At 58.1% G+C, this 17,182-nt stretch overlaps 3 protein-coding genes across 4 annotated transcripts in view; 1 reads left to right on the top strand and 2 right to left on the bottom strand.

The window, feature by feature from the left end:
* The window catches only part of PSD (pleckstrin and Sec7 domain containing), a 14,874-nt gene extending 11,528 nt beyond the window's left edge, over positions 1 to 3,346 (bottom strand). For both annotated transcript variants that reach the window (XM_030886019.2, XM_045291527.1), the window contains exons 1-5: positions 3,262 to 3,346; positions 2,306 to 2,509; positions 1,363 to 2,100; positions 1,002 to 1,104; positions 222 to 579 (exon numbers count right to left, since the gene is read on the bottom strand). In XM_030886019.2, coding sequence (XP_030741879.1) covers positions 222 to 579; positions 1,002 to 1,104; positions 1,363 to 2,016 — 1,115 coding nt within the window. In that variant the 5' untranslated portion in view covers positions 2,017 to 2,100; positions 2,306 to 2,509; positions 3,262 to 3,346. The remainder of the gene's footprint in view (positions 1 to 221; positions 580 to 1,001; positions 1,105 to 1,362; positions 2,101 to 2,305; positions 2,510 to 3,261) is intronic.
* A 2,198-nt stretch (positions 3,347 to 5,544) lies between these two features.
* FBXL15 (F-box and leucine rich repeat protein 15) lies at positions 5,545 to 7,729 on the top strand. The gene is made up of 4 exons (XM_004700959.4): positions 5,545 to 5,686; positions 5,854 to 6,007; positions 6,320 to 6,825; positions 7,361 to 7,729. The coding sequence occupies exons 1-4, from the start codon at positions 5,646 to 5,648 to the stop codon at positions 7,548 to 7,550; spliced, it is 891 nt and encodes a 296-aa protein (XP_004701016.1). The 5' UTR covers positions 5,545 to 5,645; the 3' UTR covers positions 7,551 to 7,729.
* Positions 7,730 to 7,747: 18 nt separating this feature from the next.
* On the bottom strand, positions 7,748 to 14,557 carry CUEDC2 (CUE domain containing 2). Its single transcript, XM_004700958.2, has 9 exons — positions 14,472 to 14,557; positions 9,513 to 9,596; positions 9,112 to 9,255; positions 8,956 to 9,017; positions 8,747 to 8,877; positions 8,485 to 8,646; positions 8,250 to 8,311; positions 8,116 to 8,176; positions 7,748 to 8,035 (listed from the first exon to the last, which is right to left on the bottom strand). Exons 2-9 carry the CDS (start codon positions 9,584 to 9,586, stop codon positions 7,889 to 7,891), a joined length of 843 nt encoding a protein of 280 aa, XP_004701015.1. The 5' UTR covers positions 9,587 to 9,596; positions 14,472 to 14,557; the 3' UTR covers positions 7,748 to 7,888.
* Between the last annotated feature and the right edge of the window lie 2,625 nt (positions 14,558 to 17,182).

The raw sequence follows: 17,182 nt of genomic DNA, 5'->3' as shown, positions 1-17,182 counted from the left end.
TGGCTGACCCATACTCCGGAGTTCTCATCTGAATCTCCCCCCACCACTACCAGCCCCAGGCTCTGTCAGGCCCAGGTCTCTGGCCCGACCCTTCTGTACCCACACTACCCTGCCCCGGCGGCACCACTAGCTTGGTCCTAACCCTCCAAGCCCACTCTCCTGTGTCCCTCCCAGACCCTTGAACCCCCTCTACCTTGGGGCCTCTCCCCTGCCCCACTCACCGGGCCCCCTCTGAGGCCTCAAACACTTCATCTTCCACATCCTCTTCCCCGCCTGCCTCCTCCTCCTCCTCCTCCTCACTGCCGCTGCTGGGCTGAGGGCCAGGGCACGGGCCAGGACGTGGCACAGGTAGGCAGGCTGTGCCAGGCGGGCCTTCGGAGCTGGGCTGACTCTCGATGGCAGAGTCGGCCTCCTCCCGCTCAGCCAGCACTTCGTCGATATCCGTCTCTCGGTAGCACCTCAGGGGCACTGTGTCCAGGTCTGTCTCCGAGTACGTGGCTCTCCCCACAGCCACCCCAGAGCCCTGCCCTGAGCCCACCCTGGACAGAGATGGGGGGCTCTGCTCTGGGGGCTTAGCACCTGCAGGATGTATAGGTGTCCAGGTCAGGCAGCCCTCCAGGGCAGTCTCCTAGCCTGCTTCTGCTCTGGGAACTGTCCCATGGCCCTCATATGAGCAGCAGGAAGTCCCTTCACTGTCTAGCCACCGTTCCTCATGCTACAAACCCGGCTTGTTCCCAGAGCCACCACCAGAACTCATTTCAAACCAAGTTTGGGCCTGGGAGAGCAGCCTCTTTTTCCTTCCAAGGAGTGGCCCTTGAGACCCTCCCAGATTCTGTTTCTACTACCCAGCTTCCGCCAGGCACCCTGCCATATGTGGTGAGAGGGATGAGCCTGGAGGAGCACCTGCTAGCCCACACCCCAGGCAGGGACTGGGGAAGTTTTGGCAAAGGTGCTCTTTCGAGGCCCTGCCATGTCCCCCTGGCCTCAGACCCAGGCCTCACCTGAGCTGGGGGGGTCCAAGGAGCCATAGAAGAATTCCCATTTGGCTCGAGCGATTCTCTGGGCGTGAGAAGAAACTTCCCGGGGGGAGAACCAGGTGTCCCCCTGAGCCAAGGAGGGAGAGATAGACATAGGCCCCCAGAGATAAAGCCAAACATAGAGATGCAGGAACATGGGACAGAAACGCATGTACAGGCAGAAATGGGGGTGCAGACACAGGCCAAACACGGAGGGCAGGGAGCTATTTCGGACAGATTGAAGGATTCAGATTCAAAGCAGACAGACCAAGTCTACCAGCTGGCCAAGCCTCACCCCTTCACTGGGGCACTGCGGCTCCAGGGAGCCCAAGGGAGGGTCCCATACCTGGTTCAGGAGTCCGGTGTTGGCAGGTCCTCGTAATAGCGTGGCCAGGTGCTCAGGGGGACCCCCGAGCCCATTGGGGAGAGAGGAATAAAGGCCATCTGCCCCAACCTGGGGTGGGGTGGGGGGGCCAGTTAAGGGGCCTGGGCTGTCAGACAGGACAGAACGTCCTCCAGCTGGAAGCGGGTCGGAAGTGGAAGCCTCCAGCCGCAGCTTCCGGTTGGAGCCAGGCCTAAGGGCTGGGGTGGGTCTGGGAGGAGAGACCCCACCCAAGTCCCAACTCCGACTCAGGCCTCCAGGAGCCGGCAAGCCATTCAGTGGCCTCACACTGGCCTTCTCCACAAGGCGGAAGATGACCACAGAGCTCCGGGCCCCTGGTGGAGGCTGCCCCGGGGGTGAAGAGGGTGCCCAGGGTGAGGGAGCAGCGCGGGGTGAGGGGGAACCACGCAGGGGCGTACAGGGTGCTGTCACACGGCCCAGTTCCCGGCCCCTGGGACCTGGTCCTGCCACCCGCCGCAGCAGGGAGCCTGTGCTGCCGTACATGCTGGCTGGGGGGCTCTGGGGCACAGGGCCTTCGGGGAGCCAACGGCGTGGACATCGTGGAGGGGAGATGGCACAGTCGCCTTCCGAGCAGAAGCGCATGGCACCCTGGGCCATGCTGGGGCCCGGGGGTCAGGCTGGGGGAGCAGGGGTGGCGAGGCCAGGCGGGGAACGCGGGGGCAGCATGCTCTTCAGATAGGCCTGCAAGAGAGGAAGGGGAGCAAGGGGTAAATTGTGGAGAGCTGGGTGGCAGGGTTGGGGAGGGGGTGCAGCTGTGTTGGGGGCCCTAGACCACCCGAAAACACATATGATCCCACCCTGGGAGGGACCTGGCCTCTGGCTCAGGAGAAAGGAACTTCCCCCAGTGGCCCTTGGACCCTCTCCTGCCAGGGGCCCCTGGGCTCACCCTGAGAGGACAGAGGAAGCTATTTCCGAAGGTGGGTGAGCCCAGAGTCCCTGTGGCACTCTGGAGCTGTTTCTGGTGGGGAGAGACTGGCACCCCACCCTCTGGACCCAGGGTGCCAGCCAGCCATCACCATCATACAGCCCTGGGTTCCCCACAGGCCCTCTTGTGAAGGCTCCTCACTCAGGAAGGGGGAACTCAGGCCCCCTAAAAGGAAAGGAAGAAAAAGTTGGAGAGGTTACACAGGGCCAAAGAGGGCCCCAGAGAGGCACAGGGAGAAGAAAGGCAGAGAGATTCCCACGGCCCAGTACCTCCAGGCTGCATGAGAACAGGACACGCTGGTGCTTCAGACAGGTACCGAGGCACACACAGGCCAATGGGAGCACAAATATGCCCGAGTACAGTTAGACAGGCAACACCCTCCAGCACACATACTGGCGCACACACTGCTCAAAGCCACACCCTCACACACTCACAGTCATAATAAATATGTGTGCAACGAAAGGCACATGCTTGGTTTACACCCGTGCTGTCATACAGAGCACACAAAGAGAGAGGGAAATATACATGCCGGCCCCCACTCTGCGGTGTGTGTGCACACACGTGTGTCAGCAGACACAGAGACCTGCTGCTGCACAATCCCACACATTCAGGTGCACGCTTACACACTCAAGCAGGGACACACACACTCCACCCCCAACCCGAGTCACAGGTCTGGGGGTGGGGGCTGCACCAGGCCCTTCTCCCACCCCGACCCCAAGGGGGTACAACAGATCTTCCTCATACCTGTATAGCCCTAGAGGGAGCCCAAAGGGAGTAAGGGGCTTCTGGAGGCAATGTAGGGTGGGGGCAGAGGTCACCGGCACAGCGGCAACGCCGCCAGGTTCCCACAGCTCAACCGGCGCCCAGAGCGTCCCCAGGGCAGCCCCACCTGGACTCAGAGCCACCTCAGTACTCACCGCTGCTCGCCAGGGGCTGGGGCCGCGGAGAGGCGGGGAGAGGCCGGCCCAGCTCAGCGGTGAAGGCAGCGCGGATCCCGCTTGCTCCAGGCCCGCCCGCCTCTCAGTCCCTCCCCCTCCTCCCTACGCGCCGCTTCGGCAACGCAAATCCGCACACCCGCCCGCCCCCCAACGCCCTCCCGGGGGCCCCTGAGCCTTGGGGCTGCCCAGCTCGGTCCACAGGTCCCCGCAGTGCGCTCCCGCCAACCCGAGACCCGCCCGGGACGAGGAGGGGGGCGTACGGAACCCTCCAGCGCCCCACCCCACTCGCGTCCCCGTTCTCTCCCACCGCCCCCTGAGCCGCACGCAGGGCCCAACTGCACACGCATGTCCCGCTCAGACCCCACGCGTGTCCCCGGGCGGCTGCCACATGACCTGTTACATGGCACACGCGCTCCCGCCCCCACGAGCACGCGGCCACGCCAAGCACACGGTATGGGTGTAAACCTGACCCGCCCCCTAAAACCACAGACCGTCCATTTAATGGAGGGAATATCTAGGGAACACGGACGTCCGCCTCAACTCCTTCGGGCTCTGAGTCTAGGATCCAGGCGACTCAAAACCCGGAGTGCAGCATGAAGGATGTTAGTCAGACTTCAGAAAGAACTTCCTTAATCCCGAGTTAGGAGTCCTAATGTCCTGAGAGTGAGAGCTTAGGTGAGGTGGCCCGAGACTGGAAGACGTGGGGGACATGCAACCTCTTTTTCCTCTGGTGCCCTTGGCCAGGGTAGAAGGGGGCATTGCTATTTTAAGAAAGCACTGCTCAAGTTACTATGGTAACCGATTTCCTTGGGAAGGCCAAGGCGGGCGGTGGTGACTTCAGAAGGAAGAAGGGGGTCTATTCGGGCGGTCCGGGGACCCAGGAACGTGTGAAGCGGGGGCGCGCGCGCGGGGCTCACCGCCGGGAGGCGCGGTACGTGTTCTGCGTGGTGCTGAAGGGGACAGCAGCAGATTTGTCGCACTGCGCAGGCGCAGAGGTGCAAACAAAGCAGGGAGGGGGGAGGAGGCGCGCACCTTCAGTGGTGCGCGCTCCCGTGGCTCTATCCCAGCGGAGGTTACTCCTTTCAGCTATCCCCTCTCCAAGCAGGATGAGGCTGAGGAGGAACCATCCCCTTCTAGCCCTTCCCTGCTACTGACCTCCCCCGTCTCACCGCGTGCGGGGGAGGGAGAGGGAGTGTGGACCGTGGCAGAGGTTCTGGGAAAATCGTGATGCCTGAGTTCTCTATCCCTGACTCTCTTGACCTGGATAAATAATTTCCTTTCCACGCCCTTGGTTTCCCCAACTTTAAAACTGAGTGGTAACACAGTCCTGCCAACCTTGCAGGAGTGCCCCAAGCGCTACTGAGATAACGGATTGGAAGCTGGTCATGTTATCAAGAGACAGATGGAGAGGTTGCACCGAGGAAGTTTGCAACCCTGCTGGGGGCAGCTCTCAGCCACAGCAGAAGCTGCCGAGGGAGCGCCCGCCCCCTCAAGACTAACGGGGGAAGAACTGCGCCAGAGTTTCCCGGAGCGTACCCCGGAACTAGAACCCAGTGGGAGGGCAACCCGGAGACATAGCCCAGAACCCTACACCACTCCTGGAGAACCAGAACCCCTAGCGGACCGAGCTGAACACTCATTCTTCTCAGGTCTGTAGGCTTCTTGGGAAAAAGGAAGGGATCCAGTTGAAGATAAAACCTTCTCAGCACCCGTTTTAGATTCGACCCCACCCCACCCCCCATAACCCATTATGTCCTGGAGTAGCTGGAGTTGGATAGCGCTGTTTAATCCGGAGGAGGAGGAGGTCAGGGCAAGTCCTGGTGTCTATTTAACAAAGAGAGAAAAAATCTAGTTTGCCCACTCATTCATTCAATAATTATTTATTGAGCACCTACTCTTGACCAGTAACAAGTCTTGGCGCTTTACCCCATTTTTTCAGAATCGCCAGGGGGCGGTAGAGGTAAAGCAGGAACGAGTCTTGGCTCCGCCCCTTTATGTATCTAGTTTTGTTTGCTCCTCCCACTACCACCTCTCTAGCCAGGTAGCCACTGGCCTAAACCAAAGACAGAAACCAGTCTCTGCTGGTCCCTTCGCGTTGCAGCTGCGGGTCTCAATGCCTGTAGCTGAGAAGGCGAGACCGAATGTTACACCGCCGGTCTGTTTCGCCTCACTTTTGTAGTCCATCCGGAAGGTTTTCAGATAGGAGCCTCAGTGAGACGGCACTCGATTGACTCTGCCTGTCTCTTCAGCCGAAGTAGGCGGGTTCTCTGTGGTTGTTCCCAGGCGGATGCCAAAAAAAAAAAAAAAAACACCCCCAAACCATCTTACTGCGCAAGCGCAGTCGTCAGCTGAAGGAGCCACGGATGGAGCCGTCCGGAGGGCAGCAAGAGCCCGGAGCCGTCAGGTACCGAGGACTAGAGGGGCCGAGGCAGGGGAGAGAACCTCGGAGAGGAGCGGAGTCGGGGCTGGGGGCTGGGGGCTGCTCCCGAGCCGCGGCCCAGGAGAACGGAGGCGGACTCACTGGAGGCCGAGCGGGCCTGGGACCCGCCCCCATGGCTCCTGTACCCGCAGGCTCCTGGACCTGCCCTGGGAAGACGTGTTGCTCCCACACGTCCTGAGCCGCGTCCGGCTGCGACAGCTACTCCGGCTGCAGCGCGTCAGCCGGCCTTTCCGGGCTCTAGTGCAGCTGCACCTGGTGGGGCTGCGCCGCTTCGACGCCGCTGAGGTGAGCCTGGGGCCGGCGACCCGCCCTCGTCGGGGCACCGCTCCCGCCCATCCCCCCGCCCCTCCGTCCTGCTGCCTAGCTTTCGGAGCTCGCGGGGGGCCGCCAGGGCTGCCCGGGCCCCGGCCCACGCAATGGGGCGTACTCCTTAAAACTGGCCCAGGTACCGACTGCGAGGGCGCGTGAGCCTCTCTTAGGAGGACCGGCCGTAAGCCCGAAGGCAAGCGACTGGCAGGAGAGAACTCCCCGGGCGCCGACAGGCACCGCCCCCCAGCCCCTAGGGCAGGCTGAGAGTCCCGACGCCTCTGCCCACAGGTGGGCCCCCAGATCCCAAGGGCCGCTTGGACCCGGCTGCTGCGGGACGCCGAGGGGCTGCAGGAGCTGCTGCTGTCACCGTGTCATGAATGGCTGTCCGATGAGGACCTGGTGCCGGTGCTGGCGCGGAATCCGCAGCTGCGGCGCGTGGCGCTGGTCGGCTGCGGGCAACTGAGCCGCCGCACGCTGGGGGCCCTGGCAGAGGGCTGCCCCCGCCTGCAGCGCCTGTCGCTCGGCCACTGTGACTGGGTGGACGGGCTAGCGCTGCGCGGCCTCGCGGATCGCTGCCCGGCCCTGGAGGAGTTAGACCTCACCGCTTGCCGCCAGCTCAAGGACGAGACCATCGTGTACCTGGCGCAGAGGCGGGGCGCGGGCCTTCGCAGCCTCTCGCTGGCCGTCAACGCTAACATAGGCGACACGGCTGTCCAGGAGTTGGCTCGGAACTGCCCGCAACTAGAGCACCTGGACCTCACTGGCTGCCTGCGAGTGGGAAGCGACAGCGTCAGGTGCCCGGGCCTGGGGGTCGTGGTGGGGATGGAGTGGCAGGAGGGCAATCACTCGGCGTCTGGGGTAGGGGTGAGCTGTGGTGATCAAATGCCAGAATTAGGAGGTTCCGGGTCTTCCTCCTAGAATGACCTCCTATTTGAAACAAGAAACGTTTCTAGGATTGCCTAGGCCAAAGAGCCCACAAAATGCTTGTTGTTATTTAAAACCAAAAACCAAAAAACGTTTAAACCAATGTTTACACATTGTTAGGTTTCCCCGTACCAAGTCAAGACTTGGGGATTCGCATCCAAGGGTGGAGTCTTGCAATCCTGGGCAGGGGTCAAGAGCAGGTTCCCCCTTTAATAGACAGGAAATCCGCCTCCCTGGAGGCTCTGAGTGTGGACCTCCTGTTCCATCCAAAGACCCCTCTTGAGCTAGAGGGACTCTGGGGCTTTGCTGAGGCCCAGAGTAAGTCCATGGGGTCCGGCTCCCGGCCCCCTGTGGCTGTGCATGTGGCCGCTGCCGGCCCCTGGCCTCACCCCACTCCTCCCCCAGGACGTTGGCTGAGTATTGCCCTTCGCTCCGATCACTGCGGGTGCGGCACTGCCACCATGTGGCCGAGCCCAGCCTGAGCCGCCTGCGGAAGCGCGGAGTGGACATCGACGTGGAGCCTCCGCTGCACCAGGCGCTGGTGCTGCTGCAGGATATGGCGGGCTTCGCACCCTTTGTCAACCTGCAGGTCTGAGCGGCCTGCCGACCGATAGGGGCACAGCTGGACTGTGTATGGGGGGTGGGGGTGGGGGCTCCTGTGATAGGTCGGTGCCCCACCCTGGAGCTTCAAATAAAGAGCTTTGTACCCCCTCTGGCGTGGCGCTACTGCCCTGTTGGAGATGGGGGCTGTGAGGTTGGCAGGGGAGGTCAGACAGACACAGGACGCAGCCCTTTTCCTCAGTTACCTTTACTGTGCCCGTGGGTGGGCTGCTCTGTGAGGACATTAACATTGTGGGACAAAGAAGTAGGGGAGGGGTCCCTGTGGTGGGTAGAGGGCGCCTGCATTCCCCCAGGGGTCTGAGCCTGAGGGGCTCAGTGGAAGCGGTACTTTCTGGCCGGCTTGAGATTGATGTAGGTGGCCTTCATCTCCTCTGTCTCAGGGTTCCTCACATCTTTGAATCGCTCTCCCTTGGTGCTGACGACCTGGTTGTCAATGTAGCGGATCAGCTTCTTGGGGGCCTATCAGGCAGTCAGACAGTGAGTTGCTGAAGCCAGAAGCTAGTCCCAGACTCCACATCCCCAGCAGCCAGCCCTCTCACCTCCTTGGGAGCCATGGGCCGGTGAATCTTCTGATCCTCTGCGCTGTCCACCATCATGTACCTGCCCAAAACTGGCTGCTAAAGCACTTGCTACCCTGGAAGGTCCTCTGGGGCCCAGCCCAGCCCAGACTCACTTCTGCAGGATGAAGGACTTCAGGTCATCCTTCTGGGGGCCTCGGAGGCGCCTGGGCAGGTCCTGTGGAGAGGGAAGGCCTGGTCTAGGCCCTGGGGCACCAGCAGAGGAAGCCGATGGGAATAGGCTGGTGGGGAAGGGGTCCATCAAATGGGAGTGCATCTGAGGCTATGTGGATGGGGAGGGGAGAGCCAGGTCTGAGGCCTGGCAGTGGTGTGGCAGGGCTAAGGGGATACCTGATTGGGGGCATCCTTCCCTTCTACCAACATCTGCACAGCCTCTTCCAAGTCTCCCTGGGCCTTGGCCAGCGCCCACTGGGCTTGCCCCACCGAACAGGTGGGGAACACTTCCAGGAGCATGTCCAGCCCTGGCAGCAGCTCCTCCTCAGCGCCTGCCTCCTGTGTGCAGTGCAGAAATGTTGACAAGAGGCAAGCTCTCATCTTTTCTCACCCCACCTCTCACCCTGGCTCCCTCACAGAACTCTCTCCACCCCAGTACCTTGGCTTGGGAGTCCCCAGAAGCGGTGGAAAGAGACTTGGTCTCTTCTTTGAGCTGTTCAGGCCTCTGCAGAGGATCTGGCAGGGTGGTCCCCTGACCGTGGACCTCCAAGCTCTGTGGCTGCAGGTTCTCTGAAGAGGGAAGAGAGGGCAGGCAGCAGGTTTGCCATGGCTTTGGGGTCACTCAGGTACCAAGGGGCTTAGACTCACCTTTGTTCCTGGCATCACTCAGCTGCCCTGCGAGCTTCTGCATCATGTCCCCTATTGTGCTCCTGAGAGGATAAGGGGGGGAGCGAGGAGATAGTTCCCTCCCAGCCCCCCACAGAGAGCAAGCCCCTTCCCTTGGCCCCAGCCAGCAGGCCCCACCTGGGAATGTAGGCAAAGCCAGGTACATAGGCCTCCATCATCTCTGTGAAGGCCTCCATATCGAAGTTCTCCTCTGATGGGCCTGAGGGGCCCAGGTCCTCCAGGACCCCGAGAACATAGGAGAAGATAACATCATCCAAGCCACTGCAAAGGGGGGACAGGACATCTCCTGCACTCCCACCAAGCCTGAGACTCCAGCCCTCAGTTTCTTCAGGGTTTTGCTTTCTTATCTGCCCAAAAAGGGCAACCGGGACAGATGGGGAGCAAGCCCACCCCAGCTCAGACAGAGGAGTGAGTGCTCCCCACCCCAGTCTTTCCAGCAGCCAGAGTCTAGAGGACTGCTCTGCCCAGCCTAGTCTGACACTGGTCCTAGCAGGGTCCCTTTCGGGGCTTGACTCTACCTGAGGTCAGCCTCTGGGAGGTGCATCTGGACAAAGGCCAGGAGGGCTGCACTGGCGATCTTCTCCAGCTCCATGCTACTGCCTCTGAAGGGACACAGGACAGGTTTGCCAGGCTTTCTGGCTATCCCCACCTCCCACTGGGTCTGGAGGTGGCTGACTCCTCCCTCTCGCCAGCTGTAGACCCATCTGTTGAGGAATGTCCTTAGCTCCCAGCTCCCCAGTCCTTCTCTGTTCCCCAAACGGGGCCACAGCCCCCTTTCCGCCCATCGGTCCATCTCATCTAGCCCAAGACAGGGCAGGGCACTGTCTCCAGAGAAGGGCTGAGTGGAGGTGCCTCCCACCCCTATCCCCAGCAGCAGGCCCAGACTCTTTGGCAAGAAGCCAAGGTCTTGGGGGTCACATGCCTTGTAGCTGAGGAATCCCATCATTGAGGGGGCTATTTGACCCCCATCTGACCACAAGGGGTCTCATTGTCTAGCCCCCTAACGAGCAGACCTCAGGACCAAGCACAACTCTTCCCCCACCCAGAAGAGGCCACCCACCCTCTGCACAAAGGGGTTTTTCTGGCGTTGGAGCCCAGATGGAAGGGGAAGTCTTTCATAGATTCTCTCCTCCTTCCAGCAGCATGGGGCTATCTGCAAAGGACCCTCGGATCCTCCTTCCCAAGACCTAGACAGGCCTGGCCTTCGCCCACCTCGCTCTCCTTGACCAGCCACACTGCTGTTCCTCAGACTTACTGAACTGCTTCCTGCCTCTATCCCCCAGATAGCCACGGGCACATTCCTTCACGTTCTCCAGGGCTCTGCTCAGAGACAGCCTCCCTGACATACCTCCCAAACCAGATATCACCCACCCACCCTAACCCCTTACCCTGCTCGTTTTCTACAGCATGCACTATAGCTTAACATGATGTTACAGATGTACCCATTGTCTGACTTCCGCAGCTAGAGGGAAGGGGGGCATCATTGCTTGTCTATTCATTAGTGTAGCCTAGCAACCAGAAAAATGCCTGCACTTGGCAGGTGCTCAATAAATACTTGTTGACTTTTTTCATTCTTAGCTTCATGCTTTTGACTTTCAAGAGTATACATGTGGGAGAGAATACATAGATAGTTGTGAATAGCTAAAGACCCATAGTCCAAATGTCTGCTAATCACTCAGAAAACCAAACCAAAGCAAATTCGCTGCCACCGACTCAATTCCAACTTAACCTTAGAAAAAAGCCCCTCAAATTCTACCTGCTCCAAACTCATGATACCTTTCCCAATCTGTGCCCGTCCTCAACACAAGAACCTCTTCCTGTTTCACTGGCTGATATAGTCACTTATCTGCAAACTTGGGCAGTGCCTTTGATTGCTCCTCTTTGGATGCCCCATCTGCTACATCCACTCCGTCATTAAGTCCTGTCCATTCCCTTTTTTCTAATCTATGCACATCTCCTCATGTCCACCTACACCTACACCAAAACTTCTCCGATTAAGGTAACCAGGTACTTTTTTGCCTTGGCTCACTGAGTTGAACCATATTTCTTTTTGATCTGTGCAAAGAACACACGAACAGTTTTTTGAAAAGGCAATCTCTCGTCGTTCTGCCTAATACTTGCCCTCTCAGTAGCCTAAACCTCAGTTTTTGAGTCTTCATGCTCACCTGACTCCCTTTTACCTCCCAGGCTATTTCTTCCCTGTCCCTGTGTCCCCTGCTTGCCTGCCACAGGCGCAGAGCTGGTCCTCAGTCTGCATTCTCTCTCCAGAAGATTCCAGCTGGGTCCTTATCTTTATGAACCAATTCTATGTCACCAACTGCCACGTGTCCTCTCCTCTAGGCCAGCCCCATCCCCTGTGCTACACACCTGGATATCTACCTCCCTGACACCCCCATGTGAACTTCTTGCAGGCACCTCACATTTTCCGTGTCTCCAACCGACTCTCTCCTAGGTTCTTACTCCTCCAGGACTGTCTTCAGGAAATGCATGGCCAAGCCCTAACTGTTTGTACTATACGTCTGGGAATGAGCCTTGACACCACTCTGTCTCTTGTTTTCCACATCCAATCAGTCACCAAGCCCTGACCATTCTCTCTCCACCACATCACTCCTCTCCATCTGTTCCCACTCCTGCCCTTGCCCTAACTACTGCACGTGCTTCCTACCACATCCCTCACCACCATCCTCTTCCCCCATCAACCTTTCCTCCACACTAGCTGTGGGATCTTCATTTTTAAATCCCATCACTCTTCCACTTTAAAGACCCATCAGTGGTTCCCCAAGACCACAATCTGCTTGTGGCCTTCGATTTAGGCCCTTACCTCTGCCCACATGTCTCCAGCCTCATGTTCCACACCCTTCCTGGCTTACTCCCTCCCCCCTGGTCTTCCTGCCATTTTGACTCAGGGTGTAGTGTAGAAAGGGCCTCTTTCACCTCCACCCTTTCACTTAGTAAATCCCTTATCACCTTTCAGGTGCAAAATTCTCTCCTTAAGGGACACTGCCCCGGGTCACCACAATGTGAGGAACTGTATTAAAGGGGCACGGCATTCGGAAGGTTGAGAACCACTGCTCAAGAACCAAGTTGGTCCCCTCTCCCTGACACCCTCAGTGCACACCACACTTTATGTTAATTAGCACCGCTCACCACATGGTCAAATAATAGTAATGACACATGCTTACTGTTTCTTCCAGTTGTTTCCTGAGGGCAGGGACTGCAGAAAATCAAACTAACTCGGTGCCAGTTAGTCAATTCTGATTCATAGCAACCCTACGGGACAGGGTAGAACTGCCCCTGTGGGCAGTTTACAGGAGTAGAAAACCCCATCTTCCTTGGGCAGAGCAGCTGGTGGTACAACTGGCTTATTCACCCATGTATGCCAGCTATCTTCCATATTGTAGGCACTCAGTAAACAGTACTCCCCACTTTACAGCTAAAGCAACTGAATTTCTGTCCCCCTCTCCTCTGGTTTAATGACTTTGCCAAAATGACCTACCTTGACTGTGATTGAGTGTAGATTTGAATCCAGGTTTCCTAGCTAACAGATTATATGCTAAGAACTACTGTGGACATGAGCTGCTGTTGTTGATAGTGGTGTAAAGACTCTTAGGTTGGGGCAGGGAGACCATCTGTGATCACAGTTCTCTGTCCTTTTGATGGATACAAAGAGTTGCTGTGACAGGGCAGGGTCACTTTGAAAAGCAGGACCAAGATGCCCTAGCCTACCACAGGGCTGCCTGGCTCTGACCCTGACCCTGCCTCTCGCTCCAGACCTCCAGCCTTGGGCCCCTGGGGAGAAGCAGAACTGCTCAGCCTAAGCATACCAAATTGTATCCTGCAACTCCCTGAAGAGCTGCCCTTCCCAGAGACCACCATCAACCCTGGGCTACATCCCTCAAACCTCTGTGGCTGTCAGTTGCCTAGCAACCCTGTGGAAGGCCTATGGCAGACGGCTGCCAGCATGTTCAGTTTCCTGAGAAGCCTCTGAGGGAAGTATCTAGTGTCTCAAAGTTTCTAACCATGTTTGTTCACAAAATCTTCCTCCCGTGAGCTTTTCTGCTCTAGTTTGTCCTTTAAGGGAACACAGCCCTCCCCTGCCCCCACATCCTATTTGTCTCGGCTCTCCCAACTTTACCCCTCCACTGCCCACTTCTCTTCACCTCTCCTCGTTCCGTTCCCACAGCTTCCTCAGCACACCTTGTCTACCAAGAGATTACTGGCTCCTGATAGTGCTTCCCCCATTGGGCAAGATTTGGTCTAGCAAACTGCTTTGCAAGTAGAAGCCTGAGCAACCAGCCTTCTCCAGGGTAAGAGGGTGGTTTCCATGGTTTCTCAAATTCCAGATGTTGCCCACAGGCCCCATTATTTCCTGGGACCCCAAATCAGTAACTGGTAGTTGGAGGTGCCCATGACACGTGACTATCATGCACTCTGCGCACACAATTTTGATGATGACAGTAAGTTAGCATGTACGAACTGCTTCGCTCGAGCTAATCACACTGTTCCAGCCCTGTACATGTACTAACTTGTTTACCCGCACAATTGCCTCCAATGAGATACTGACAGTAACACCTAAGAGGAAATGGTGGCTCTGAGAGGTTAAGTGTTTGTCTAAGGTAAATAAATAGCAGATTTACACTTTGGCAAGCATGGCACTGTTGCTATTTAATCCCCGTTCCATATACCAGCTCCTATGATGTAAATAGCATGGCCTCTCATGGGGTCTTCTGCCAGCCTCAGAATCTGCCTGTACCCTTCTCAGATCTACTTCCTCCCAGGCTCTCACCCTACCTGCCCTGCCTCACTTACTGGCCTGAGAGTTTCCCAAGGGCCACAGACCCGGCCTCTCTAAAAGCCCCATATAGACCTTGAGAGCCAACGTAAGCGAGGCTGCGGAAAGCTGCTCCGTGCTGTTCCCTGGGGGTGAGTCTGCTGGCTCGGTGTGAAGGGGAGGCACCGGCCGGCCGGCAGGGAGGTGAACCCATTGGGATAGCAGCAGGGGTCCAGCAAAGACATCTAGCAGGAGGTCTGCACTGCTTTGCCCAGCTCCTGGGTCCCAGCCCTGTGGTGTCCCAGGCACCTGAGAGCATTCTTTTCTCCCAACCCCCAAGTCAGTTCCTAAGAGGCGCCAAGGGCACTGAGGGCCACGGGATCGGAGCATCCAAAGTCAGCAGGCACACCAGCGGGGTGAGAGGTAAAGGAGGTGGGACCGCGATGGCCCACGCCGATAGCAGGGGCTCCCTACACCAGCTAACGGGGTATTCTCGGGCGTGCAGCGGAGTGGGCCTGAGGGGCCAGGACGATTCAGGCCTGAGCAAGCTGGGACGTGCATTTGATGCAGGCCGCTGAGGGACAAAAACGGGGATGCGGCGAGCCCGAGGGGGGAACACCAGGAGGGAACACACGAGACGAGTACCCGGGGTCAACGCTCGCCCCCACTCTCCCAGCCCTGGGCAGGGGGCTGGAAGGGAAATCACCTGCTCCGTCGGGCGCCGCCGGCGATTTGTCCCGCGCAGTGCAGCTATCACGCCCTCCCAGCCCCACCAACGGGATCCAAGGGGCGGCGCAGGGCGGTTTCTTCCAACGGCGCCGCGGTGGCCATTTTGGAGAAGGGCGTTTGCCCTCAAGTAGGCGGGGCGTGTTTCCACCCCACCCCCGTTCTCCGGGCTTTGGACGGGCTCTCGCGGGGGCCACTTTCTTGAGGGCAAAGGAGCGTTAAGGCGTGGAGGTCCTCCCTTGTGGGTAGAGTCGCAGTGACTAAAACTGTATCCTCCCCTTTTTGGTTCTTTTTTACCCTAAAGAAACCTTTTGACCGCCACCCTTTATCTTTCTGTCCTTCCCTGCCTCCAAAATCTCCGCCCTCACCCCCACATCTTCTGACCCCTTTATCTCCTCTGCTCTTCTCCACATCTCTTGACCACCCCCAGTAGGATCTGTGAGCTGCCGGCCATCAACCTAGACTTCGTGTTCGCCCCCACACATCGTGTCTTCGCCCTCCCGCAGGAGCCCTGGTAGTGTAGTGGTTACACGCGGGACTGCACACCACCAGGCCAGCAGTTCAAAGCCACCAGCTACTGTGAGGGCAAAAGCTGAGGCTTTCTGTTCTCGTAAAGCGCTGTGAGCCTCGGAAACCCACAGAAGCAGTGACGTTCTGCCCTGTAGCGTGTCTATGAGTCGGAATCCACGCAGTGAGTTCTTGTGGGTGACCTCTCCCTAGCCAAACCGAGCTCAAACGCTGTAACCCTTTCAGCTGACTTCACCCTGCCTGTACCCTTGGCACCCTTGACAGCTCTTGATGTCTCCCGAGAGTTAGAGTGGGCTACAGAGTTTGGATGGGAGTCATGGAGGCTGGTTTGGAACAGCCACAGCAATGGGGTGAGCATCTAGATCCAGGGTGGTCTGCAGCCCATGCCTATCCCTAGTGCCTTCAGCCCATGTTGGCAAGACTAGAGAGCTCCAAGAGGAGAGGTCTCAGCTTCCTCTTTCTGGTCTTGCTGCCTCAGCTTCCCGGTGCTGCCCTGTGGGGAAGTCCACAGTTACCGTTCCTGGCATGGGGGAGAGCTGTGCTAGCCTGTTCCCAATCTATGGTCTTTTTCTGAGCCCTGTTCTGTGCTAGTCCTCTTGTAGGGACTTGTGCCAACAGGAGCCTTAAAAGGGCCCTGCTCTCTTTCTTTCCAGTCTTGTCCCTTCTCACAGGCTCTCTCCTCTGTCAGGGCCCTCTGGCCAAGGACAGAGCTAAGGATTGGCAGCTGGAGGGGGTGGGGAGGAGTAGGAGTAGGGATTTGGCTTGGCGTCTTCCATAAAAACACTGTAGCTGCCAGCCTGGCGCTGTTGGGGTTAATGAGGGGTGGGGTGATAGCCACTTTGAACTCCAGCCAGACAGGTCCCTGGGAAGGGGATGGTGGGCAGCCTCTTCAGCCCCAGGCTTCTGCCAGCCCTCCAGAGACTAGCCCTCCCCACTCCCCACTTACTCACCCCACCCCCATTGCACAATGCTGATGACGCTTGAATCCCTACCACCCTCCTCATTCCGGGAATTTGCAGGTTTCCTCAGTAGAACTGCCCTCAGTTCTATTCAAAGCCCCTCCAGCCACTTCTGACCACTGTGTCCCCTCCCCTATCACCTATTTCTCGGCTAGCAGCTGGATGTTACTAGAGAATCAGAACTTCCTGAGCATTCTGAGAAAGACCTTATTTAGGGCTGCCCCTTGACCTCCCAACTCAAAATCTCTCTCTCTCACTGCCATCCCCTTGATGCCTTCAGACTCCTGACAACCCTCCAGGACAGGCTAGAGCTGCCCTGTGGGTCTCCCAGGCTGTCACTCTTTCTTGGAGTAGAAAACCTCATCTCTCGCCACAGCTGCTGGTGGTTAGCGGAACCAGGATGCCACCAGTAAGTCTGGAGGCCAGTGGATGGCCTTGAGGAGAGTTACCACTGCAGACTCAAGGACACACAAACTATGAGGTAGGCACCCCCAGCCTGCTTGGGACCTCTCAGTTGGCTGGATCTTGAGCCAGCCCCTCAGGCCTCATTCTCTCCCCACTATGGGAACAGACACCACGTGGCCTTTGAGTGCTATTTGAAACAATTGCTTGTGTGTGTGTGTGTGTGTGTGTGTGTGTGTTCACATGGATAGAGTGTGGCTACCCCACCCTCTACCCTTTCCTCAAATGAACTTTGTAGCTGGGGTTTGGGGTGCCTAAATCGCCTTAGCTGATGGGAAACACCAGAAATGCTGAAGTTCCTCCTAGCTCAATTCCCCATCGCCTTGTCTCAGAATGAGGAATTGAGCTTGAATGGGGCCTAAAGAGCAGATGTGTCGAACAGAGAGAGCAGAAAGAGAACCCAGCTGGCGGGTCCCAAGGGCTGGGAGAGATCCAGTAGGAGCATGTGGTGAGGAAGGGGACGCTTGGAAGGATGGGGGGAGGGTCCCCTCTCTGGCTTGAGGTCAGAAAGGACTCTGGGCAGGATGCCCAGCCCTCCCACACCTTCCTCCTTTCTCAGAAGAGCCTGCATGGGGCGGGGGCAGGAGCTGATTGGGCAGGCTGGGGGCCCTATTTAAGGAGTGCTCTTGGAGGGCATCTTTGCAGAGCTGCCTACCTAAGGAGTTACAGAGAGAAGGCTTCCTGGGTAAGTGCTGCTCCCTTTCTCCTGGTCTCAGGCAGGCGGGGTGTAAGATAGAGGGCT

This window comes from Echinops telfairi, unplaced genomic scaffold (genome assembly GCF_000313985.2).
Source record: "Echinops telfairi isolate 266 unplaced genomic scaffold, ASM31398v2 ScPeMD7_70;HRSCAF=299, whole genome shotgun sequence".
Classification (NCBI taxonomy): Eukaryota; Metazoa; Chordata; class Mammalia; order Afrosoricida; family Tenrecidae; genus Echinops; species Echinops telfairi.
The sequence above is the reverse complement of the archived record's forward strand: the minus strand, read 5'-3'. Positions and strand labels throughout refer to the sequence as shown.